This window comes from Balaenoptera physalus (assembly GCF_965194825.1).
Source record: "Balaenoptera physalus genome assembly, chromosome: 9".
NCBI classification, from domain to species: domain Eukaryota; kingdom Metazoa; phylum Chordata; class Mammalia; order Artiodactyla; family Balaenopteridae; genus Balaenoptera; species Balaenoptera physalus.
In genome coordinates, this window is record NC_138888.1 from 19,445,807 (window position 1) to 19,471,971 (window position 26,165).

Sequence of the window (26,165 nt, forward strand, 5' to 3'; positions counted from 1 at the left end):
CCTGATGCGTATATTAAGAACCTTATTCCATGTAACACTTCAACAATGCTGCTTACATCCTTTTTCACTCATGAAGGAAGTAACATTCCTTCTTTAAATACTCCTTCTTTAGAGATGCTTTCTTAAATGGCCTCACACAACTGCATCATGTTGAAGAAGCCAAAAAGACATTTACGGCAGTGTGCCAATTTCACCCAAATTCAATAATTTTCTTAATCTTGAATTATTCTTTGACCTTGACTTCATACTTCCTCATGCCTAGAGATCATTTCTTTGTTTCTTTATTCATTTAGCTGTATTTCTATCCTACCTTCTACTGAAAAGTTTTTGATAGGTCCTGTACCTCTAGTTACAGATGAAAGTGAGATTAGTTTTATTAGCATTGCAGTCATTATCACAAGTGCAATGCCAGAAGGGAAAGGTCCAGGGAGGATATCCACACCACCACTGCCCTGTTTCCTAGAGAAAAGGGTCACTGGTTAAGGTGCTTCAAAAGGTGAGAAAAGATTGTACTCTAGCCAAAAGAGAAGATGGAGAAGAAAAAGAGATCTGGAAGATGAGTGTGACAGAGTCATAGATCAGTGGAAGCTTTCATTCAAGTAAACTTAGGTTTACGTAGGTTCCTTGGAAAAATTGATCAGTTCCTTTATGTAGTATTAGAAGATGGTAAATCAAATCAAACAAGATACCCATTAGGTCAAAAACCCTATGAAAAATACAATGATACTGAAAATCTCCATTCCAGCACAAGTACATATGGTTTAGAAAGAACATAGACTTTGGAACCCACCACCTGCAATTCCAGAAATTACATGCTGAAAACATCACTATTAGCCACCCCATAAGTGTAAGATATTATACTATCAAGTACCAGAGTTCAGCTGCATGTCTTCACCTGCACTCAACTAGCCCTTTAAATTTCAGATCTTAATGTGTATTTCCATCTTCACTACTACCTTCCATCCACCAACACCTCATTAAGATATCTATGTTTAGGAATATGAAGAGAAAAGCATTCGTGTGGTTTTGGGAGGAGGAGGGGTGGAAGGGGGGAAGCAAATGAAAAGAATAATTCGCCAGGACAAAACATTCTAGCAAAAACTTCCCACCTTTTTCTGAAATAGTCTCATCATCTTGTCATCGACTGCTCTGCTCTTGTCTATCATGAAAATAGAAACAGCCCCACTCTCAGTGAGATCCAGAAGGAATGCACATCTCACCCGCTTTGGAATCAGGAAGTCCAGTTTTGTGAGAGCAAGTATATGTGCGCCAAAGTGTGTGTGTGTGTGTGTGTGTGTGTGTGTGTGTGTGTGTGTGTGTGTGAAGGAGAGGGAGAGAGAGAGATTGAGATTTACCTTCCTATGAGGGAGAACTCGCCCATGACTCCCAGGCGCCGCATGGCACTCAGGAGGCCTCTGACGGTCATGCCTTCGCAGAAGCAAACCACCACTCTGGCCTTGGGAAGCCGCTCTCGGAGCTTGCGCAGGAGTCGGTCAAAGCTCTTCTCCCCAGCATTGCTGTAGATTTTGTCTGAATGGGCGATGCAGAGGCCTTCCTGGGCAGCCAGCTCTTTGAAAGCATCCATTCCGCTCTCCCCGTAATTCCCTGTCCAGAAACAATCAGCAGATGTTCAAGACAACCTGGCAGCAGCAGCAGTAACAAGCTAGGAAAAGGACTCATTAGTCACAGGGAATGAAGAGGACAGACTTGCCAAATAATTTGTATATATAACAGGGACTGAAGGAAGATCTGGATGGACTAAAGAGAATAATCAAATGTAATCAAACTATCAACTCTGTGAAAATAATGGAAAACTATATAACTAGGGTGTCCACAGTGAAACAGGTTTTGAGAAATGAGGGACGGCTGCCCTGTTTTACAACCATGATTACTAGTGGTTGTTCCAGATTTTAGCAACGTGGGAGAAGTCAGAACATTGGGGTAGGAGGTCAACCAGCACGATGAGACATGTTCATTTGAGGGTTTGCTTCAGCTGGCTGCCAGGTTAAGAGCAGACACTCATGGTGATAGCAAGTCCTGCAACATTTCCGTGAAGAGTGAGTAAGCAAAGCAAATGGAGCACCTGGCCAGGCCAGAATACGCAGACAAAAACCAGCTATAAATCTCAGTATCTATAAAAGTTTTAAATCTCAATATCTATAAAAGTTTCACGGACTTTGTTATGAAACTTATAAGATTTTCCTGTATTTTTGAAACAAGAAAAGAGTTCTCGTTTCCTGTTTCATAAGATTAAATTACCAAATTAATGTTTTTGCCTCTTCAGTTAACCACCTTCAGTGGCTTAATACAGTCCAGTGAAGCCCGAATGGAAGATTTAACACATGACAAAATCCTCAGCTCCATGGACTGGTCACACATCATGGCTCAGACAAGAGGCACTGACCGATTATAAGGGGGAAGACTGCCGCTGGTAAGTGAATGCCTCATCTGCCTGCAGAAGAGGGCACGAGGAAGGAAATCAGATGCCGCTTACAACAATAAATGCAGGTTCAGGAATCTACAAGGTACAAAGACATCACCAGCCAACTCTTTCCAAAAAAGGCACTGAAAAGGCATCATAAGATGGTGTTGCAAGGGGAACAACTTTATTGCTAAGGTGCCACCTTTGGACTACAATCACAGAAGATTTTACTCTTTTATCAAAATACATGCAGACTAAAGGAGCAAAAATATTCTATGCATTTGAATACGAAAATCCTTGTGTTTTAAATCTAGTAAAGGCCTTAGACATACTCTGTGCAAACCCTTCAGGTTACAGCAAGGAAACTGGGCCAAGTGAAGTGGCTCACCAGTAGGCATGAAGCTTGTTTGTGTTAGAACTGGAACAGTCTACCTGATTCCTAAGTTACTGTTTGTTTCTCTTAACAGCAACAAGCAACTAAACACGTATGTTTTCATAATTTTTTTTGAAAATGTCAGCATAGGTCAATTGGTTCTATGAAATACTTGTTTCAATTACTTTATTCTTATTTTCTTGTTTGGATAGCAATTCTTCATTATACAAGTTGATTGAGAGCTGAGTATGATGTGGTAGACCATGTTTAAACTGCTCATTTCTCTTATGAAGCCTACGAGACTCCAAACTAGCATACATATTTCTACAAAAGTAACTCTAATATAAGAATGACTTGTACTTTTATAAATCTTTATATTTTAAACATTGCATTCATAAATTTTATCTTATTTGTACTCATTATGTTGATGATAGTACTACATACAAATACTATACAAAAAAGGAAGAAAATCACCTCTAGGAAGCTTAAAATCATGTTACTTTCATTTAGTAGCAATGACATGACTAACTCAAATGTAAATATCTAATAGAGATGCTATGGGTTAGGAATCAGGAAGAGCTGCCTAAAGAAAGTACTTGTGGTATGGAAGGTGTGGAGAAAAAGGAACCCTTGTATATTGTTGGCAGGAATGTAAATTGGTACAGCCATTATGGGAAACAATATGAAGTTCTCCAAAATCTTAAAATGGAACTATCATATGATTCAGTAATCCCTCTACTAGGTGTATATCCAAAGGAAATGTAATCAGTATCTTAAATAGCCAAGATACGGAAATAACCTAAATGTCCACTGATGCGTGAATGGATAAAGAAAATGTAATAAATGTTATATTCCATATATATATTATATACATACATATATATATAACATATATATGGAATGGAATATTATCCATAGAATATTAGCCATAAAATATGGAATATTAGCCATAAAATGGAATATTTGTTGTAAAAATGAAGGTAAGGCCACCATTTGCAATAACATGGGTAAACCTGGAGGACATTATGCTAAGTGAAATAAGTCAGACATAGAAAAACAAATACTGTATGATATCTGTTATATGTGAAATCTAAAAAAAGTCAAGCTCATAGAGCCAGAGAGTAGAACAGCGGTTACTAGAAGTGGGGGAATGGAGAAACTGGGGAGATGTTGGTCAAAGAATGCAAAATCTCAGTTATAAGATGGGTAAGTTCTGGGGATCTAATGTACAGTATGGTGACTACACAGGTAATTATATATATAATATATATATCATATATAATAATCTACAGCTAATAATATATATTGTATATTTGAAATTTGCTGAGAGTAGATCTTAAATGTTCTCAGAAAAACAACAAAAGAGGTAACTATGAGGTAATGGATGTGTAAATTAACTTGACTGTGGTAATCATTTCACAATGTATATATATATATATATATATATATATATATATAAAACTACCACATTGCACACCTTAAACATACACTATTTTGTTTGTCAATTATACCTCAAAAATCTGGGAAAAAAAGAAAGTGCTTTTATTCTGGATCTTAAAATATAAACAGATTTTCCACAGATAGAAAGAAAACTAGAGGACATGTATTCTTTGCCTGACTCCTTGGTCATGATCAAGCGATGCCAGACTTAAAATAAAACACTCAGCACAGAACCTACCCTCTGTCTCCCCTCTCCTTTCCATCTGACCACTCAGACCTCCTCTTGCCTTTCCTGGTAGTGAGGAATTTATTTAGATACTTCTCTGTGTAACCCTGGAAGGAGTTCTAAATATATAAAGAACTGACATAATAAAACTCTTAAAAGTACTATGTAAATGTTAACACTCAGGTCTGGTAGTGAGCTGCATATTTTTATTCAATTATCAAATAGATTATCGAGCCCTCAACTTGGAAAAAATCCCTAGGCTCTGCTCTTTAAAGAGTTGCCCAGAATTATCGGACATTGACTTTGCCTTCAATTTGATGAATATTTGCTGTCTCTGGTACTGTGCTAAATACCTAAGCACTTCATTTTTTCATTACAACTCCATATAGAAGTTATAAGTCTCTGATGGGGATGTGGAAGCTCTAAGAGGTTATGTAACTTGCCTAAGATCAAACAGTGATGAATATAGGATTCAACATCTAACTCAGAAGTTCCTGTTCATAACCACCATTTTATACTGCCTCCTACATGGACTTATAATACACCTATGAAGGCATGACACAAGCACACAAAATACAGCAACAATACTAAGCTGTATATGCTCCATGGGAAATGAAAAATACCATAATACTAAATTTCAGAATGAGAGAGCAGGGATGATCAGAGAATACCTCTTGGGAAAAGTAGGAATGAAAATGAGTTCTTGAAGAATGTAAGCAAGGGATTGGCTTTCAGGGTAAATGGAAGTGAATGAGAATCCATAAAAGGTATTTTTAGAGGCAATGACTAGAGAAGTTCCACTGGAGCAGAAGGTTCATGGTTTGCAGAATGCCACTCTGTATAGCACATCTCTAGTGAAGTATCTGGCATACCACTACAGGATTGCAACATGGAAACGTGCTATATGTTGCTGTGTTGTAACAGATTTTGTAACAGACTTTATCACTGTTATGATGTTGCCTAAAACCTAGAGAGCAAGAGAGAGAGATGGAAGAGTGGCATCTGACAAAGCCCATAAAATATAAAATTGAAATATATTGAAACATATGAGAAAAAGATTTACGGAGAGTAAATCAAGATATTCTATAAAACAAGCTTTTAAACAGAACTTACGGGGAGATTAACGAGAGAAAACATGGGGTTTACAAAGAAATCCCTATAGTTTGAATAATAAAAGTATTTAAACATAATAGAAGTGGACATTGTACAAGGGCAAAGTTAATAAAGGTACTGAAAATAGGAGTAAAAATTAGAACTATCTCAAGAGAGAAAAGAAAATGGCTAAAACTCAATTTTCTAAACTACATATGATTTTTTGAAGAAGTTAGATATGATTATTATCAGACCATATTAACAGATATTCATTCATAAAAGATTGATTTGTAGTGATTTGGTGGTAAGTTACACTGAGCAAACAAGCTATGAAATAAAATTGTCTTGCATTTCATAATCACCTGTATGAACTGTCATCATAGCAAAAAGGAGGCACTTAAGGCTAGTCTTTATATTGATTGCTTTTTCTTCTACTCTTAAAATATTGAAGATATATTTAAGAAACAATCTGAACTCCATTTGGTGGCTAAAATAACACTTCAGCCATTATGTTGAATGAAGTCCAAATCCCGTTATTGCATCTTCATAAATTATCTTGGTAAAACAACAGCATTCAACATATCTCATCCCTACGTATGTACACCTCAGTTATATGAGGGGAAACATTTATACAGGGAAAATAGGTAGATATTTCTTCACTTTCCTTAAAGAAGGAACAGTATTACTTTCAAAGATTCACTAGTCTTATGCTCTAGACTCCCTTAATCTCTGCCTTATTTCATGCTTATATCCCTTTATTGGTATTCTTTGGTAGTCTTAGGCTCCCTGGATGATGATATACCCCTTGCGTTATGGGCCAGTCCCTATCTGAGGTCCTGAAAACTGATCATTCTGCCTCCTGGGACATCTTGGACAAATAAGATAATATCCCATTTTTGAAAGAACTATGATTGATGGGAATTGATTTCACAGCACCTTCTGGAAACCTACCGCCAATATTCAACAATCATCACTATCAGGAAATTCTTCTTTTTGATCTAAATCCTGTACAACAAAATATAAATCCATATCCCCTTCACTCTCAGTGGAGGCAGGTATCAGTTCCTTTGAATTCTTTCTTTCTTTTTTTTTAAAAAGTCTTTCTGGAAGCCACAGTTCAGCTTTCTCTCCTCCCAGGGAAACAACCCCTATTATTTTAACCTTTCCTGGCAACCTTTTAATTTGTTTGGTTCTCCCACTTAATACGTAGAAAGTGTTATGTTTCCCTGCTTCCATCCACACACCTGCAGTCAGCATTATGGGTCTGGTCAGTCAGAGGTGAATGAGTCATCACCTGCCTTAGAAGCACATAAGGGATTTTATATGCAAGGTCAGGGAAGGAACTGCTTGACACAAGGCGATCAGAGAAAACAGAAGAGAATACTTTTTATCAGAAATTTCACAACCCCACCTTTAATTACCCCAGTTTGGGCAGGTAGAGTTATAGCATCCAAGTGGAAGAAGGAGATTTACCAAAAGGTGACTGTCATCTCTATGCAATAGGACTGATTAATCTTTGTCCTTTTGCCCCATCATGTTTTCAGGTATGCCTTACAGCTGAGTAAATAAGAGGATGAGCCTTGGAGGAAGATCAACCTGGTTTGAATCCTGGGTCCTAGATGAGGAGATAGCCTTAAAGTATTTTCTTTAGGTTTTGTGCAAATGGGGGTCATAACATACATCTCAAAGACTTGTCATGATTATTGAATTATATGTGTTCATGAATGTAAAGTTCTTGGAACACAGAAAAATTCAGGGGATGGTGTCTACTTTTATTCTCCATGTTTCTGTAAAGTTGTAGAATCTAAAATTGGACATAAGGCTTTATCATTGACTCAAGAGCTTTAAGTTCCTTTATTTCTGTGTTCCTATTTATAAAACCCAAGCTTGTGACTGTTTCTTTAACTGAAGTGTTCAGCTCTCCATTCATGGTCACCTTGTTCCCAAGCTGTTCCTAGATCACTTTTTCTGTCATACTTGCCCAAAGCAATTCCTTCTCCATTTTATTTTTGGACTATTGGTGTTTACACAATGCATTCAAAAGTCTGTGTTTGTCTATATTGAGTCTCTGTCACTCAGTCTTCTTTAAGTTTCAGCCACTGTATCTTTAAGTTTCAGCCACTGTATCTATTTCAGAGCTTTATGCAATGACCCAGTTTGTTGCTTCTCTAACTCAAGTTCTTTATGATATGGAGAAAGAAGTTAAGAGAAGGCAAAATGTAAGTGGTATAAAAATACAAAAGGACATCATCCTTCTTGCAGAAAAGTGGCATTTTTCCATTTCAGTTTTCACATGGAGAAGACAGGTTCACAGAAGCAGCCCCTATCATACCGGTCCACTATCCCTGCCTATGTGATATTGAATATACAATCACAACTGGGAAAATTGTATCTAGTAACAAGTTGAGAAAAAGTAACCCCAACACACACACACACTAGTATTCCTTTTAGATAATACCTAGTGTTGGCAAGAGTTCATGGAAATGAGCACTCATATACTGCTAATGGTAATATAAACTGTTCCACCTTTTTGGTGGAAAATTTGTAGTAACAATGTTTTAAATTACATTCATATTTTTTAACTCAGAAATTTAGTTTTCAGAAAATACTTTCATTGTCCATCAAGTTCCAGTTACAAGGATCTCCATCACAGCACACAATTGGAAAATATAACAGAAACCAAAAAAAACCCAAAACAAACAAGAAAAAAACTATTTTCTGCAATAGGAGATGTTGATGTTTAAATAATTATTATGTAATGGTATAGAGAAGATATGCAACCGTTTTCTAGGGTGATATAAAGTTGTACTCAACGTAAAAGGAAAGCCATATTGTTAAGTACAAAAAGTTTAAAAGAGTGTGTAAAATATAAAGCCAATTTTTAATATATGTGTATATATATAAAGTTTGAAGAATATGCAAGAAAATATTAACAGTTTTTTCAGAATTATATATAATTATGTTTTTATATTTTATTATCTTTGTTTTCTAATTTATCCAAATAATCATGTATTATTTTGTTAATAAAAATGGTTGAAATAAAAATACATAGGGTACAGTTTTTATCTGACTATCATGCCAAGCATAGCTATTATGGTGTATTCAGGAAACTTTGCCAGAAGGGAAATGAACCTCTCACAAGAACAATGTAACAATTTTTCTGACGATCTTACTCTCTAGTGTGCGTTTTTCATGGGTAGAGATTAACTGCTTGTAGCGGCGTGGTGTACTTACTGAAAAATAAAGTCGGTGTGTAGGATCGGCAGTTTTGTTCATGTCGTGAGTAAAGCAATTTTTAAAAATTCGTTAGTGTTGAGGTTTTTTTTTGAACGGAAAAAGCTTAGAAATTCTTTTCTCCGTAGTGGTTGTGTGGTGGTAATTCTTAAGCATATATTAAGTTTTACGATAATAAATGCTGGTTAATGTTACCAAAAAAAAAAAAAAAAAAGAAAGAAGAAATACCAATGTTATAGTCACTTAGTGGGGCATGCAGGATCTTAGTTTCCTGACCAGAGACTGAACCTGTGACCCCTGCAGTGGAAGCGTGGAGTCTTAACCACTGGACCACCAGGGAATTCCCTACAGTCACTGCTCTTAAACAAAGTTGACCATAAACCGTGTGCCATTTCCTGTGATACCTACCTACTTGGATTGAGAGAGTCTGTTTAATATATACCGATTTCCTGTTTGAAATTCCAAAATCTGATATGAGTACCCTTAATTTATTAAAGAAGTAGTTAGTCTCCACTTATTTTTTTCTTTAAGAGTCAGTGAGATTTGAACAGCAATAAAACCAGTATGATATACCAAGGTAATAAATGCTGTTTATGACTTCTTTAAAAAAAAAAAAAAGTCAATGAGATTTAGTCTGGGAGATGTAAATTTCAATTCTACTGAGTTTCTGCCCTAAGAAAAGATATAAAAGGCTCAGAACACACTCTCTGATGTAAATTCCCTACAAGCTCTGGGCTGCAGGCCTGGTCATCTCTTCTCCACGATAAGGAAGCACTTCAGGTTGAGGCCAGGATGGGTGGCCCACTGAAGTCTCTCCCTTTGAGTAAAGGGTTAGAAGCAGTGTGAAAGATGTCTAAGTATCATTTGGGCATTATTTCTAATAGGGAATAAAGGTGAATAAAATCTGTTTAACCAGTTTCTGTGTCTTGGTGTCCTGAATATTCTGTCTCATTGAAGGTAAAAGAAATCAAAATATAACTTGGTCGAGGGAGGGTAAGCAACACTAATGTTACAGATCCTAAAGCAGTGGTATAATGTGAAAATTTATAGTGATCTTATTGTTTTACAATTATCTTTGTTTAACTTCACTACAACCTTGTTGCCTCATTTTGCCATAATTTTACCCATTTATAAAGAAAACTGAGGCCTGAGAAAATAGTAATTTGCCCAAAAATTGTCAGAGTCAGAATTTGAACTCAGATGTGTCTAACCCTGAAGCCTATAGCCCTTAATTACTTACCTACAACATCCTTTATGTTTCATACTCTAGCAGTTTTCTATGCATTATCCATTCCCCCATCCTTCCTTAATAAAAAAATACCCCTTTTTGTTTAGGGTGACTGTGCAGAGTCAAAAGTACCTACTCTCCCAGATTCTCTTGCAGCTAGAGATGTAGAAGTGACCCAATTCCAAACAATGAGATTTAAGCAGAAGTTGCCAGGTGAAGCTTCCGGGAAATTTTTGAAAAGGTCAGATGCCAGGCATGCTTCTTAGGCCTTTTGTCCCTTCTTTCTTTACACCAGTACGTGGACCCAGGCCTAGATGTGCAGCAGCCATGTTGTCACAATGAGGGGTCAACTATGAGGATGAAGCCTTCACATGAAGGCTGGGGGAGCAGAAAACATAACAGCCCAGCTACCCAGGAGCATCACTACACTTCGTTCTAGCCGTGCACTGGCCGCCCCTGGATGTCTTCTTGAATGAGAAAAGTGAAACCCAGTCTGCAAAGCCACAATTAGAATGGTGTTCTGCTACTTGCAGATGAACACATTCTTGATCCTCTATATGATATTTCACTATAAGAATTCCAGGATGAGAGCAAAAAGTCTTGCCTATCTCTAACCAGCTGTGACCTTGAGTTGTTTGTCATTGTCTTCTTTGCCTCATGTTCAAAGTATGGGGTTCATACTAGGTCTTTAAACTTCCTTACAACATAAGCATTTGGTGATTCTAGAACAATATGAATCAGCACTCTTTCATAATCTAGAGCTTCATGTCAAAACATGTTCCATATTCTCAGTACCCAGAGTAAGCACCTGCTTAGCAAAATTTTTTTCAACAGCTTTTTCCTTCCCCAGTCTGATTCTTTTACAAGTACATTACTGTAGGGGAGGAGAAAGCATTTGTTGAATAACCATTTAAAATGTATCTTGCCTGTAGGTTTATTTTTTGCCAGTACTCACTTTTAGGTATACAGTCACTAAAAAGCAGGGAACAAGACACAGCCCTGCAAAAACAACCATCATATTAGAAAAAAAGGCTGCTTACAGAACAAGCTCATTAGGTGAACCCAAAGTAATAGAGAGACATACTGTCCAGCATCAGTGGACTGACATTCAGCAGGAGCCAGCTGTTCCCTTACCCCTCCATGTAGCTACTTTTAGCCACCTTTTGCTCAGTGGAATTAACCCAACCCTGTTACTAAGCCCTTGGTCTCCTCCTATTTAACCCCACTTTTGTATCTTTACATCATCAGTAAAATTTTCCATTGAACCAAGTCAAAATAGGTTTTACCTTGGGTCAAAAGGAAATTAGCCTATGAAGGAAAAATTGTCTTTAATTCAAAGGACATGAGAGCCTCGTGCAGAAAATGTAGTGAATTAAAAGTCCCTTGGATCTGTGCCTATGAAACCTAACCAGTTCTGCCTCGGTCTAACTATGACCGTGTGCAAATACCTGGACTGCCCTGGATTCCAGTTTCTTTATCTATAAAGTGAAGGAGTGGCACTGGATAATATCTGAGGGCTCTTATTATCAGGCTGTAAGGCTAGCCCCAGTTTTCTGTACCATGGTGGGAAAGACTCATTCCATACCACTTTGCATTCTAGCGCCTTAGTTTGACCTGTGTTTCACCTGGACTGAGGATACGAGGACTTTTCCAGTGGCTTTGCCAATGCTGTTGAAGTAATATCATTTGTTTATAGGAGAGGTAGCATTGCAGAATGGTAAAAAGCAGGTACTCTGGAACCAGAGGGCCCTGGGCTCAAATTCTGACTCCCCCACGTATTAGCCACGGGACTTTTGTTAAGTCAGTTAACCTCACTGTGCTTTGGTTCATCTGTACAATAAAAATAGTAATGGAAAGCACCTCTTAGAGTTGTTGTAAGAATTAAATGATTTAAAAAATATAAATATTAGCATATGAGAGTTTGTTATTTATTTAGCTAACATTTCTTGAGCTCTGTGTGCTAGGCACCAGAAGAAGCCATTTACAACCAGTATATCCTTTTGTCCTCAGAAACCCACAACAGGGCATTTCCACATGATAAAACTGAGGTTTGGAAAGTTTGCTTATGTTCCCACACACAGTAAATGAGAGAGAAGGAAACTCAGGCCTGGCAATTAGAGTCCAGAGCCCATAGTCCTATTTGACATGCTGTAGGGGCACCAGATGTGTGAATATGAGCCTGTAGGGATGAGTCAGCTGGTCAGGGAAACTTCAAGGAAGGGTGACAGGCTGCATCTATGTGTGATGGTGAGCAAGGTAGTATCATTGACAGGCCAACTAAGAACATAACCAAGTAAGTGTCACTGGGCATTTTATCTGCTCTTCAGGCCAGGATGTTTGGCATAAGGCTTACATACAATGCTATTAAAAGTGTAAGCAAAGCACTTGGGCCGCTCTAGCTCAGGATTCCTCCTACACTGATACCTGAAATTCTACCATTTGTAACACGTGACTTCTCTTTCTCCTAAAAAGAAAAATCCTCCTGGGAAAGATAACCCATTAAAACCCTGACACCCTAATTTGATTTGGTTTAGCAGATCTTTCTGAAAGCAGTGGGCAACTGGAGGGATCAAGATGCCATGGATACGAGGGGTTGTAAAGCAGAGCAGTGCACAGAAGGCAGAGCATGTCAATCCCACAATACACTAGGTCCTGGGTTCTTTCCCACCATTATCCTTGGACCATTTACAAACACCCTCTAGTGGTGAATAATTCTTATGTCTATTATGTAAAATCTTTACAGTACATTTTGACAAGAGGACCACCAAGAAGGAACTGGATGAACACGGAAGATGGGAATATTTAATGACAACGTTAGGGTTAAATATTATATATAAATAAAATATAAAGGAAGAGTTCATGAAGAACCTGAGTGGAAATCATCCACTGTAATTTCCCTTCATCTATATGTGGTATACATTTCCTTATCCCTATTTATTAATACAATATATAATTCAATTATTAGTTTAAAAAAATAAGAATATGCCAAGGTCCCGTTTCCCATTTTGGTATTAAATCATCATTTGTTTTCATCCATAAAAACTAAGAAAGGAGACATTATTTCTGAGAAGCCCAATATTTGGAATCAAGTATTTTAGATAACCTTCAATTATGACATTGCAGGGCAGAGTGAATCTGTTGTAGGATTAGATTTCCTCTGGGCTTTCTTCCAATTCCAAGAGTTTTAAATTGATGAACCACACAGGTATTGTTGATTTAGCTCTTCCAATGACACTCTGCAAGCTCTATGGCTGCCAAATCACAGCTCTCCAATATCTCTGATTCATTACAGAGAAATGAGAGCAGAAATGTAGAAACTCAAATAAGCAGCTCCCTAGTCTCCAGTTTTCTCACCATCACCAGGGGACATAGAAAAACAAGTATTACATCCTGTGAATGAACATGATCACTTTGTTGTTCAATATCTTCCAGCACATATGTGTGTGCCAGGCAAAGCAAGGCCCTTAGGGGCAAACAAATGAATGGAAGAGAGTCCATCTGCTAGATAAACCTAGGCTTTTGGAAGAGTTGTACATGCAAAGGGATGATTACAGATGGTGCTGAAGTGCAGGCCAGAGGAGAGAGCATCTACAGGATCAGAAAGTAAGGGTATTAAAATGATATCTTATTCATATGTCTGTTCTCTGGACCCATTCGAATGTAGGAGTAACTAGAGGTCTTTAAAGTTTAAAAAAAAGTAAGAGGAAGAAATAAACAATAAAATGTATGACAATTCCAAATACACACATGTACATACACAGACACACACATGCATATATATATGTGTGTGTGCATGATACATCAAAAAGCTGTCATTAATGGAAATCAGTTTAGATATATTTCTTGTGTCCATTAAAATGAAACAATTTTACTTTCTTACTCTTGCTCATTAATAATCTATCAGTTCTCTAATGTATGTTGAATTTACCAATTACCATTACTTTAATCCAAGCCTTCACTGTCTCTTTCTCCTTATCACCTTTGTGGTCTCCCTAGGTCCACTTTTATTCCTCTTCAATCCACTCCAAACCTGGAAATCACGGTTATTTTAAATATAATGGGATCAATTTATTTACTGGTTCAGATATCTTTAGTGGTTTCCCCCCAACCCTTAGGATTTAATCCCCAAGTCTTTCATGGCCTGAAAGGTCTCACATGACCCCCAGCTTCCCTGCCAGGCTGGCCTCACTTCTTGTCACTTTGCCAGTTCACTTTTGCAGCCACAACAGACTCCTTTTCATTTTCAAATGTGTAAAGCTCTTTCCTTGCTCAGAGGCTCCACTCATTTGCTTCCCGCTGCCTTAGCCAGACTTACTTCTATTCATCATTCAGGTTTCAGCCCCTCAGTTCTATCTCTTACTCATAGACGTTTTCCCAAATCATCCTATAGAAAGTGGCCCTACCTTGGCTCCCTCATCACAATGACAATAAACTCCATTTATTCCCTTTATAGCACTTATGGTGAGATATGGATAAATGTGTAATCATGTAGTTATTAGTGTGGTTATTTGCTTAATGTCTGTATACTCCATTAGTGTGTGTACCTGGTGAAAGTAAGGGCTGTGTCTGTACCACCTTTGTCCAGCACAGTGCCTGTTTCAACTCAATAACTCTGTTGGATGACTCATCAGTAATTGTTGTCCAATTCAAGCAGTAAATACATGATTAGTCTGCCTGATAAACTCTTTGTCCCACTGGAATGTGATTATGTTGGATTAAAAGTACAAGAGGAATTTGGGAGGCATGTATTACTGCCCCTTTACAGGCTGTGACAGTGTGTACTTAAGTGACAGTGTGTATTTTCTACGTTTCATTTAAAAATTACATATATATGTAATTTTAATTAGTTAAATATATAAGTATTATATATTTATTTGTATAATAGTATATATTATATACAACATTATATTATATAAAATATTGTAATTATTACATTATATACAACACCATATATATACATATATATAAAATATATTAGAACTTAGGGAACATTAGACGTTATCTAGTCTATGACCCTCATTTTACAAGTGAGGTCCAAAAAAGTGAATAAACCTACCCAAAATCACAAAGAAAGATAGTGGTGGTATCTTATCAAAACCCGGGGCTCCTAATTTTGGGGACACCACCCCTTTTACCACCACCCCTTCTACCACATAAAATAGAATTCTAGGTTATTATTGAGAATTATACACACAAAAAAAGAAATATAAGTGAGAGAAAATCAGTCTTGAAATCTACTTTAATACTATCACATTCTGGGACAGTGGAGACAAATTCATTCATGAAATGTGTGCTGTCCTCTCAGTCCCCAAGTCTTAATTGATTAAATAGGCACTTAGAGGAGTAGATAGTGTTTAACTTTTCTAACTTCAGAAACATATGTAATGTTCTAGTAGAATCATTATGGAGCTAACTTTCTTCCAGAGAGGAACAATAGGTCTGGGAGAAACAGAGCTAACTAGGCTCTCCTATCATGAGGTTGGATAGAAAAGTGGCAAGAACTTTCATCTGAGGTCATCAGTCATTCTAGGAGTGCTAATTCCACTATAAGAAGAATTATTTAACAAAGAAAGATGAAAATCTATGATGATGATAAACTTCTGTGCATGAAATCTCCCTCTGATAATTAGAATGAACTTTAGAGAGGATCAGCCCAAAAAATGCATCACTCTGCACAACATCACAGCCTGAGCTCAGGTAAAACCCCTTGCTTCCTAATATTGAAAATCTCAGAAATTAGTTGCCTCCTTTCTTAGGGTGTTCTTGTTGCAACTAATGATGATTTAATACAGAAACTAAGAATCTTTGGAGTTTTACCTTCTGGAAACACCAAATAAATTTATTATTAATAAAATGTAGTAAAAGATGAGTTCACTAAAGGAGGAAATAGCTCATCACAAAGTTTTCTTTAAATCTTAGCATGGTATTAGGCTTTCCCTACCATGAAACTTTAAAGAATAATATTAAAACTTAAAAAACATAAAACCAAACTATGTAGTTAACTAATGCTCAACTATTCAACATTTACTTTCCCTTTGCTGTCTGACACCCTCCAAGTGTTATTCTTAAGAAATTTTATTACTTACTTTTATTATTATTCATTTACATTTAATACATAAAAGTTATAACTCATTTATAAGGCACTGACTGATACAATGCCTTATAAAGCTATTTTCTTTTTTCTCAGGAAGGAAGGAAGGAAGGAAGGAGGGAAGGAGGGAGGGAGTGGGAGGAAAAACTAAACCCTAGAACCTCAGGAAACAACACTGGGAATAAAATTAAACATTTTTTAACCAATTCTCAAAATCTTGAGCCATAACAGTGCAATTTGAAGCTATATTGTGGTAAAGTTCTCCATGATTTCTAATTACACTAATCATCTTAACTATATACTGAAGCAACATCAGGTTTGAGTATTGACAACTGCCATTTCTCTTCCTTTAATTACCTTGCTAAACCCAACGTATCTGACATCTTATAGTCTGACCAATAGAAATGTCTAGCTTGCCAAATGAATGCCTGTGCTCTGAGTGATTTTTTTGTTCTGGATAGAAACAAAAAAAATAAAAGCTCCTGACATCTTTTCCTCTAGCCTTAGGGATCTGGGCTCTGGCCAAATCATGATTTGAGCTGAAAACCCAAATTCCCCGGAAAGTTAGAAAGCCCCACCCACACAGAAATCAAGCTGGGCTCTTTCTGTTGCAGGAGAAGACTCTGTGATACGGAGATCCTCATATCGGCCACACAGGACAGTACTGAGCTAGAGCTTGCGACCTGTAACAACATGAAACTGCCATAAAAACTTGACCTTCTGTCTCAAACAGGGATACAGTGGCCTAGCTTAAGTAAGAACTGAGTTTGCGATTCATCTCGAGGTAAACCAGAGGCCACAAATCCTTGCCATCTTCCCAAGTTATTCTGTGTTCAGTTAACTACAGAAATGCCTCCAAGGGAGGTTCTGCCTTTGTCCCACCCATAAACTATTCTCAGTAGGCTTCATGTAGGACAGATGCAGAGTAGTGTTTCATAGAATAATTGAAATTGATTTCCTGCCACAAACACACTCACATACACACACACACACACACACAGGCATTCTTTGTCTTGTTTAATGGAACAACTACACTTTAAGAAGAAAGGTATATATCCCTGCTAACTTAATATCTCTGCTAACTTAACTTAAATCTCTGCTAGTTTGAAATAAGTCACTATTTCTGGAGGCTGTTTCCTATGCAACGCAAGTTCTAGGAACATGGGGAGTGTTATATTCTGTTTTCCTTCCTGTACTACCCACATATTGCCATTATTAAATATTAATAGATGGCAAAATAATATAATAAAAATACCCAAATATTTAACCTCCAAAATAAAATAAAAAGTCACCCCAAGTCTGTCATTCTTTAGGATTGTATAAACTGTAAAAAATGTTACATTTTTGAGAACATCAGAGGAAAAAATACTCTACATCAGTATTTATTCTCGAAAGTCATTAAGTTTCTAAAGGCCACAACTAAAGACTTTATGAACACCTTAGGGAGTTGGGCCATATAATACATAAGACTTCTCATAGTTTTAACATCCCCTGATTTCACAATGAAAATACAGGGCATGGCCAAAGATGTTGGGTGAGGGAATGAAATGATCAGAGAGTATAAAAGAAAAGAAGACACTCAGAAGCTTTACCTTCTGGAAACATCAAATAACTCCATTATTAATAGTTTTTATTAAAGTAATTTTGCAGCCTATGCAGACACATTCACTATACTAAATCTGAAATATTAATATTTCTGAAAATTTCCCAAAGTTTTTCCTCAAAAAGACCTAAATTTGCATAGCAAATTCATAATTCGCAAAGCTCTATCATGTGTGTGACCTTGTTTAATCCTGAAAACAATTCTGCTCTTAGGGACTAACAGCATGAATGGGCTCTAAGGACCTGGGTTCCAATCTTGACTCCACTCCTCATCAGCTGAATTCTTGGTGATCTAAGACTCAAATGTGCCTCATTTTCCTCATCTGTAAAATAGAGGCAGTACCATTACCTACCTAAGAGTGTTATGGTGAGAAATTAAATGGCATAATATATGTATGTCAATCACTTAGCACTTGGTGCTTACTAAGTGTTCAATAAACATGTGCTGTTATTACCCTCATGGAAGATTGTATTTTCCAAAGATGGTGACACCAATATATCCCATCCATGTGTTCTTACAATGTGACATTGTCACTTCTGCATTGAGAAATGGAGTCTGTGTTCCCTCCCCTGAAGTCACCCTGTATGACTTCTGAATCTAAGTCATGTATGTGATAGAGCTTTGCCCAGCCATCTGGGGATACTTGCCCTTGGAAACCAGCTACCACACCATGAGAGAGCCAAGCAGCCACGTGGAGAGGGGGTGTTTAAGTACTCCAGCCACAGCCCGAGGTCCCAGCACACAGCCAGCATCAACCGACAGACAGGTGAGTGAGTGAGGTTACAGATCATTCCAGCCCCCAGCCTTTGAGCCACTCCAGCTGATGCCAAGTAGAGCAGAGACAAGTTGTCCCCAGTGAGCCCCACCCAACTGCAGATTCATGAACAAAAGTAATTTTGTTATTTTAAGCCACTAAATTTTAGGAAACTGAATTTTGCCTAAGATTACACATATATTAAGAGGTAGCAAGTGAACTCAGAGGCAGATTTTCCGATTCCAAATCACGTTGTCTTTTCACAATTTCAAATTCAGAAAGTTGTCCTAAGCAAGAACGTCTTGAGTATATGCCTGGCTCATTGTCACATTGTAAGTTGATCTCATCCCATCTCCGATCATTTGAACCCAGGTGGCCTTCCACCCACCACATCTCAGAAGCAAACTCCATCCATGGGCAACAGCACCTATATCCACCTTGTTCTGCCTTTCCCATTATTTTCTTGGCTCCTGAGTTAGGAATTTCTGTTTCTGCTCTGATATTCTCCTCATTTGGCTACCAGCTTAGACTGCCTTTCCTGACTTCTGAACCTGGACTAACCATGCAACAATAATATTCCACCCATTAGGCTGTCACCTGAAGTTTCAGGTACGTACGAAGCCCTCTGTTAGTACCGGCCTGCTGAACCTTTAATATATCCCTTAACTCTCCCCACTGTCTCTTTCCACGGAATTAAGTAACTATAAATCCACACTTAGTAACATAATGTTGTGAAATGTAACTATGCTTCTCAAATGAAAACTAATGCTAACTTCTGAGCCAAGGAAAGTTTAATATGAAGCTAATGAAGCTTTAAGCTTCAGGGTTGCTCACTTACATAGGCTCCTTCCAAGACTCTGGGAGGGGCTGTAACAATGTACTTATGGACTTTTTTCAATTAAATTTGCTAAGTACAATATATTTTCAACAACCTTGAATCTTCCCTTACTCCTGAGAGTGGCTTAGTCAAAATGGAGCACACACCAGAGCTGTTAACTTCTATTTCTATATAGGAGTGGTTTTTGCATTAACTTAAAAACTTAAAACACTCTGTAACAGCAAAGTTAAAACAGCTTATTCATAGTAAGTTTAGAACTTTCTTCAATAGTAAAGTTTATTGGAGCTTCTCAAATTAAGGAATAAAATCAGGATTTCAGTAACCAAACACACAGGGGAATCTTTCCCCTATCCCCCAATAATTACAAATTCAAGTGATATGCTACAACTAATGATATATTTAGAACATGCCAGTATTTGAAAACTCTTCTGTAATAGATAAGTTTGAGATGAGATCATTGTTTAGTTCAGAGACTGTTTTGATGCTTTGCTTCGGTCATTTTAGAAAATGAGCTTGTCTCCATTTTAAATTGATAAAATTGATAATTTTTAAAGGTTAAACTATATACATAGTATGTTTTAAAATATGTGTATATTTGTGTACAAACATCTATATGCCAAAAAAATATAGTAAAGCAATATATCAAAAAGTTAACAGTAAATATCTCTTGGTGGTGAGATTATGGTTGATTTTTCTTTCCTTTATTTTAGAAATGTCTTATAGTAACTGTGGACTATGTTTATAATCAGAAATAAAAGATAAAAATTCATTGTCAAGAATCCCTTTTTTTTCAAGTGTTGGTCCAAATAAAATCATATTTGCATTTAGTTCAGGCTTAATTAATTCAGTTTTTTCCACAGTTTGGGTCAGCTTTTGGTCCCTCTGTTATAGGAGCCTCCCTAAGGATCTACATAAAAATATTAAGTAGAAACTTTTTGAAAGTGAAAATTATTTTTCCCTCATTTATGGCTATAAGTAGAAATGGGTAGGAATATATCACTTCAAAATTTTTTTAAAAAGCAGATTAAAAACAAAAGTGATTATAAAACAATCTGAAATTTAAGAAGTTAAGATAAATACTCTCATCAGTTAAATCAAATCACGAATTCATTTTCACTTAATGTTTTGACTTCATTGCTTTTAAACATTTTCAAAATAGGGTGCTTCCTTCAAGAACTATGTGATAAAATGAAGGAGTAATTCAACACTAATTAGGAGTCTGAATAAGTGAAATGGAAAAAATCTGAGAACATATGCAAGTATGATAAGCATTTGCATAAAGAGCAACTCAGAATAAGAAAAGAGGAAAAAATTAAAAGAGCTTAGTTGCTTAAAAAAGCTATTAAAGGTGAAAAAGACAAAATTATTACCTCAGCCTCAGATATACTTAGAATATTGACCTAAACTCCCAGTTTATAAATTACATCTTCGGTCTAAGAATAAAGTGATGACAACTAGAAAGAAAAAAATACAGTGAGAGGAGAGGAAGAGGAAGGAAGGAAGGATGGAAGAAAGGAAGAAAGGAAGGAAGGGGAAGGGAAGGGAAGGGAAGGGAAGGGAAAGGAGGGAAAGGAAGGGAAGAGAAGAGGGGGAAATTATCCTTATAATCTAAGTATCAGCTATACTACAAAGAAGACTTTGCAAATGGCCAAAAATAGCCAGAACACAGAGAAAATATAGTCTCATATAATAACTGAACTAAGATACAGACAGTATTCTCTGTGCATATTTAATTGCCCCAATTGAAATAATATCAGTTAAAAATAAAGTGAAATTAACTTTTCAGAGATGGGAATGGTAAAGATATATTTTTATCTAATTCTAGACTCTATGAATTGGCAAGTGGCAATTACCAAAGGTAAGTTAGAGAAGAAATACAAAAAGTAGTCTGGATCATTCTTAAAGCTCAAAGCTATTTGGAGTAACTGTAAATTACACCAAGTTAAAATATTTTAAAGAATTCTTTTGTCAATTAAATGATGTCATTAGCATTAGATAATTAAAGTAAGTTTACTCACATCACTAGTAGATAGTTTTCTCTTTTTGTTTAAATAATGAACTGGAATTTTTTTAATTTCCTTACTTCGAGAATCCTAAGCAATTTTTCTTTCCCCAGAGCTCTGCAGCCATTAGTGCAAACTGAAGAACTGCATTGGACTAGATTCTCTAAATTATAAATGACCACAGATGACTAGTTTAAAAGATAAGGTGCTTTTTAAAATTAGGAGGGGACCAAAATGCCCTCAGTTTCATCCCTATTCATGAATATTATCATTGAACCATTGTTGATTTTTTAAAAGAAATATTTAGTATAGTATGACAAATCCCTATGCCACAGAAATAAGTATAGCTGATACTTAGATCATGGAAATAATTGTTGCCAACATATGATATAGAAATAAATGTAGATAAATATATACACGTTTACTAATGTATTATAGTAATCACTGTCTCAAAAGGGATATGCAAAATTGTCAATAGAATAATATATCTGGAGAATTTAAATATTTAGTTGATTTAGAGACAATCTCTTCCAAAATCAATACATACATTTAAGGTCTTCTTTGAAATCTATAATAAGGAAAATATTATGTTTCTCAGTAGTCTTGAACCAAATTACAAAGTCATAAAACAGTATTTTAAGTTATGCTATGAAGTCCCCAGTGTTCCATATTTAAATCAATTTGTCCTTTTAAAAATATATGGCTTTGGAAAGCATCATGTTGATTAAAATCACTTACTAGTTCAAATTCCTCAGGTATTTTTTAATCTGTAAAATAGGAAAATAATATTGAATTTCTATAAAGAAATAGAAAAATGTGTGCTAATCATGTGGTATAGTACCTGGCACTTAATATTTCTGAACAGTCAAAGCTTAAACTGAAAGAAAAATTATGAGTTTTGTAACATAGACTATGCTGATTCCTCAGAAGAAATGTTTTTGCTAATATTAAAAACGGTTTTTCTGCTTTATGATGGATATCTGAGCATATGTATTAATCTTTCTTACTTCCCATAATGCCATTGAAATAACAGAAGAGATATAAAAATAAGAATGAATCCATGGTAGCACTAGAAACCCGGGAAGGGTGCCAGCAGCAGACCAGAATAGCGGGGAATTTCTAGAAGATATAGGCAGATGGGATCCGATTGATAGTAAAATCTGATAGAGCTGAACCTGTAGCCCTGAAAATGCGTAAGAGAAAGTACTAAACAAGCGTGTTCTTTCTTTTCAGAATCCAAGAAGAACACCAAGATCAAAGACAGCAGGTACTGGAAGCACAGCTGGGGAGTGGAATGGTGAGCTCCAGTTGGATGGAAAGCTGAACTGCTGACTGTATCATGACCCTCCGACTAAAGCCTCAAGAAAAGCTCTCTAAATAAAATAAAGGATTGCCATAAGAAACTTCCAGAAGTTATTGGAGAAAAGAAGAGTATCTCAGAGGTACTCCAGGTAACTTCTGCTTCCCTTAATAGAGGTATGGCAGCCCATACATCTATTAAGCAAACTTTCTGGGTAATCTAGCAGAACTATCTTTCTGGTCCCAAACATGCACCCTCTCTCTACACAAAGCTCCTCCCTCAGTTCATTCAAAGAAGAAAGTATTCACTAAATTTAAATTCACTCAGGGAAGGAATTATTTTATTCACTTTTGTAGGGGAAACCATCTCTAGCTATCATTACTTACCAACCTCAGCCCTCAATTATAAATACGAATACCACAGAAAAGCCAGCAATGTCAAAACAGGCATATAACAACCAAGGGACTAATATCTGAGGAAACAAAGCTCATATAAGAAATAGCAGATATCTTTAAAATAAATAGAATTCTTAGAGATTTGAAAAGATGTTACATACACAAAAAACAATGAATCTATCAATACTATAGAAAAGAAGCAATTGGATATGTTTATGACTTGATGGTGGTGATGGTTTCACAGATATACACTTAACACCAAACTCATCAAGTTGTATACATTAAATATGCATAGCTTGTTGTAGCAATCATAGCAATCATACCTCAATAAAGTGGTTTTTTAATGAAAACTAAGATTATATAAATGAAAAATTCAAATAAAAATATCAGAATGATATAGGCTTAAAGCTGAAATAGTGAAATAAAAGATTGTGCTGAGAAATCCTCCAGTGTTCAATGCAACAGGACAAAGAGGTGAAAATTATAAGAGAAAGACAGGCAGAGAATAAATCCAGGAGACCTAACATCTACCTAATAAGAAAGAAAAAAGAAGTAAGGAGTAGAAAATAACAAAAGAAAATTTACTTGAGCTGATGAAGTACTAGCATCTTGAGATAGCAGGACTTGATGAATTTTTTACAGAAATGTTGTGGTGTGGATGAAGTAAGTTGTGGAGTATAATCTAGATACCACTTAAAAAAATTGCAAGTGCCAAAATAAGGAGGAAGGCCTGATACCTTACCAAGGAAGGAAAAATATTTGCAAAAGAGCTGAGATCAGACTGGCATCAGAATTATTATGTTACCTACAAAATAAGAGTCTGGATGAAAGAAGAACAATATCTACAAGTTGCTGGTAGAAAAACATTTTGATCTAAATAATAATTCAAGTAAAAAAATAAAGACATCTGAGATACATAAAGACACATAAAATTTGCTACCCATGTAATTTTTTCTAAAAAAAATCCATGTTGCATTATATTAAAATTAAAAATGAATTCAAGAAAAAAGAAAATATAGAATGTAAGTAACAGTGGTAAAGAATTGAGTAAAATGTATAAAAAGCTGCATAAATCATTATTAATAAGTAATTCATTTTAATACAGTGTATATATTAATATATATTATATAACATATATAACATATATTTTAATATAATATATATATTTTATATATATATATATTATATATATATAGTTTGCTTAAAAAAAGACACCCAAGAGTTTAAATTCTTAATTATTTTTTTGGCTGCACCACGTGGTTTGTGAGATCCTAATTCCCTGACCAGGGATTGAACCCATGCTCCCTGCACTGGAAGTGTGGAGTCTTAACCACTGGACTGCTGGGGAAGTCTCTTAAATTCTTAATTTTTAACAAAATCCTGGAGTGGGGAAAGAAAAAGGAAAATGAATGTTCTCAGTCTCTTTGAGGGGAAGGGAAGTGATATGGAGGCTATAGTTTTTTTATTGAAGCATGGTTGATTTACAATATTGTGTTAGTTTCAGGTATACAGCAAAGTGATTCAGTTATATATTTTTTCAAATTATTTTCCAGTATAGGTTATTACAAGATATTGAATATAGTTCCCTGTATCATACAGCAAATCCTTGTTGCTTATCTACTTTATGTATAGTAGTTAGTATCTGTTAATTTCATACTCCTATTTTATCCTTCCCCCTCTTCCTTTCCCCTTTGGTAACCAAAAGTTTGTTTTTTATGTCTGTGAGTCTGTTTCTGTTTTGTATAAAGTTTCATTTGTATTATTTTTTAGATTCCACATATAAGTGATATCACACAATATTTGTCTTTCTCTGTCTGACTTATTTCACTTAGTATGATATTCCCTAGTTGCTGCAAATGTTAATGTTTCATTCTTTTTCATGGCTGAGTAATATCCCATTGTGTGTGTGTGTGTGTGTGTGTGTGTGTGTGTGTGTGTGTGTATCACATCTTCTTAAACCAATCAACTGTTGATGGAACTTGGGTTGTTTCCATGTCTTGGCTATTGTAAATAACGCTGTTATGAACACTGGGGTGCATGTATCTTTTCAAAGTAAAGTTTTCATCTTTTCTGGATATATGCCCAGGAGTGAGATTGCTGGATTATATAGTAGCTCTATCTTTAGTGTTTTAAAGGAACCTCCCTACTGTTTTCCATAGTGGCTGCACCAATTTACATTCCCACCAACAGTGTAGGAGCGTTCCCTTTTCTCCACACCCTCTCCAGCATTTGTAGATTTTTTGATGATAGTCATTCTGACAGGTGTGAGGTGATACCTCATTGTGGTCTTGATTCACATTTCTCTAATAATTAGTGATGTTGAGCATCTTTTCATGTGCCTGTTGGCCATCTGTATGTCTTCTTTGGAGAAATGTCTATTTAGGTCTTCTGCTGATTTTTTTATTGGGTTGGAGGCTATAGATATTGTTTTGAAATTGACAGGAAAACATAAGATAAATATGTTTATATAAATATATTTATTAGTGGAACTGAAATAAAAGAATATCAAGACAGTTCTTGACTAGAGAATAAATGCAATGTAATCAATCTGACCAAAAACATTAAAAAATAAAATAAACAAGAAAATAATAAGAAATCATAAAATAATATGGCAGAACTACATAATGTAAAAAATATGTAAATTAGATGTTATTAAAACAGAAACTTTCAGATTGGACCAACAAACATCCAACTATATGCAAGATACAAAAATAAATAAATAAAATGTCACAGAAAGGTGAGAAATGAAGAGATAGATGTACCCACAAGACATATATATCAACAACAATAACTTTAAAAGGAATAACAGCAATATATTAATAGCAAAGTTGGTTTATAGTAAAAAGAATTATATGAATATGAAAGAGGATATAAAAAACATTATTTTTATCCAAATCAAATGTCAAAATATTAATAGATAAGCATCTACCTCAAAAGTCTAGGGAAAGAATAGAGCAAAATGAAACCAAGGAATTTTGAAAAAGAACAAAAGAACAGAAAATTAATAAAATAGATGACATACCAAAATAAGCACAACAAAAATAAAACCAATGGCAGACTTTAAAAAAAAATAGAAAATGGACCAGTCTCTTCCAGATGTGATCAAGGAAAAAAGCAAAGAAAGAAAATAAAAGCACAAGTGAACCACACTGGGCTCATCAAAGTG

At 35.8% G+C, this 26,165-nt stretch overlaps 1 protein-coding gene across 3 annotated transcripts in view; it reads right to left on the reverse strand.

The window, feature by feature from the left end:
- Positions 1-26,165, reverse strand: part of GRM1 (glutamate metabotropic receptor 1) — a 402,900-nt gene that overhangs the window by 253,355 nt on the left and 123,380 nt on the right. For all 3 annotated transcript variants that reach the window (XM_082474476.1, XM_082474477.1, XM_082474478.1), the window contains one exon: positions 1,356-1,605. In XM_082474476.1, the coding sequence (XP_082330602.1) occupies positions 1,356-1,605 (250 nt within the window). The remainder of the gene's footprint in view (positions 1-1,355; positions 1,606-26,165) is intronic.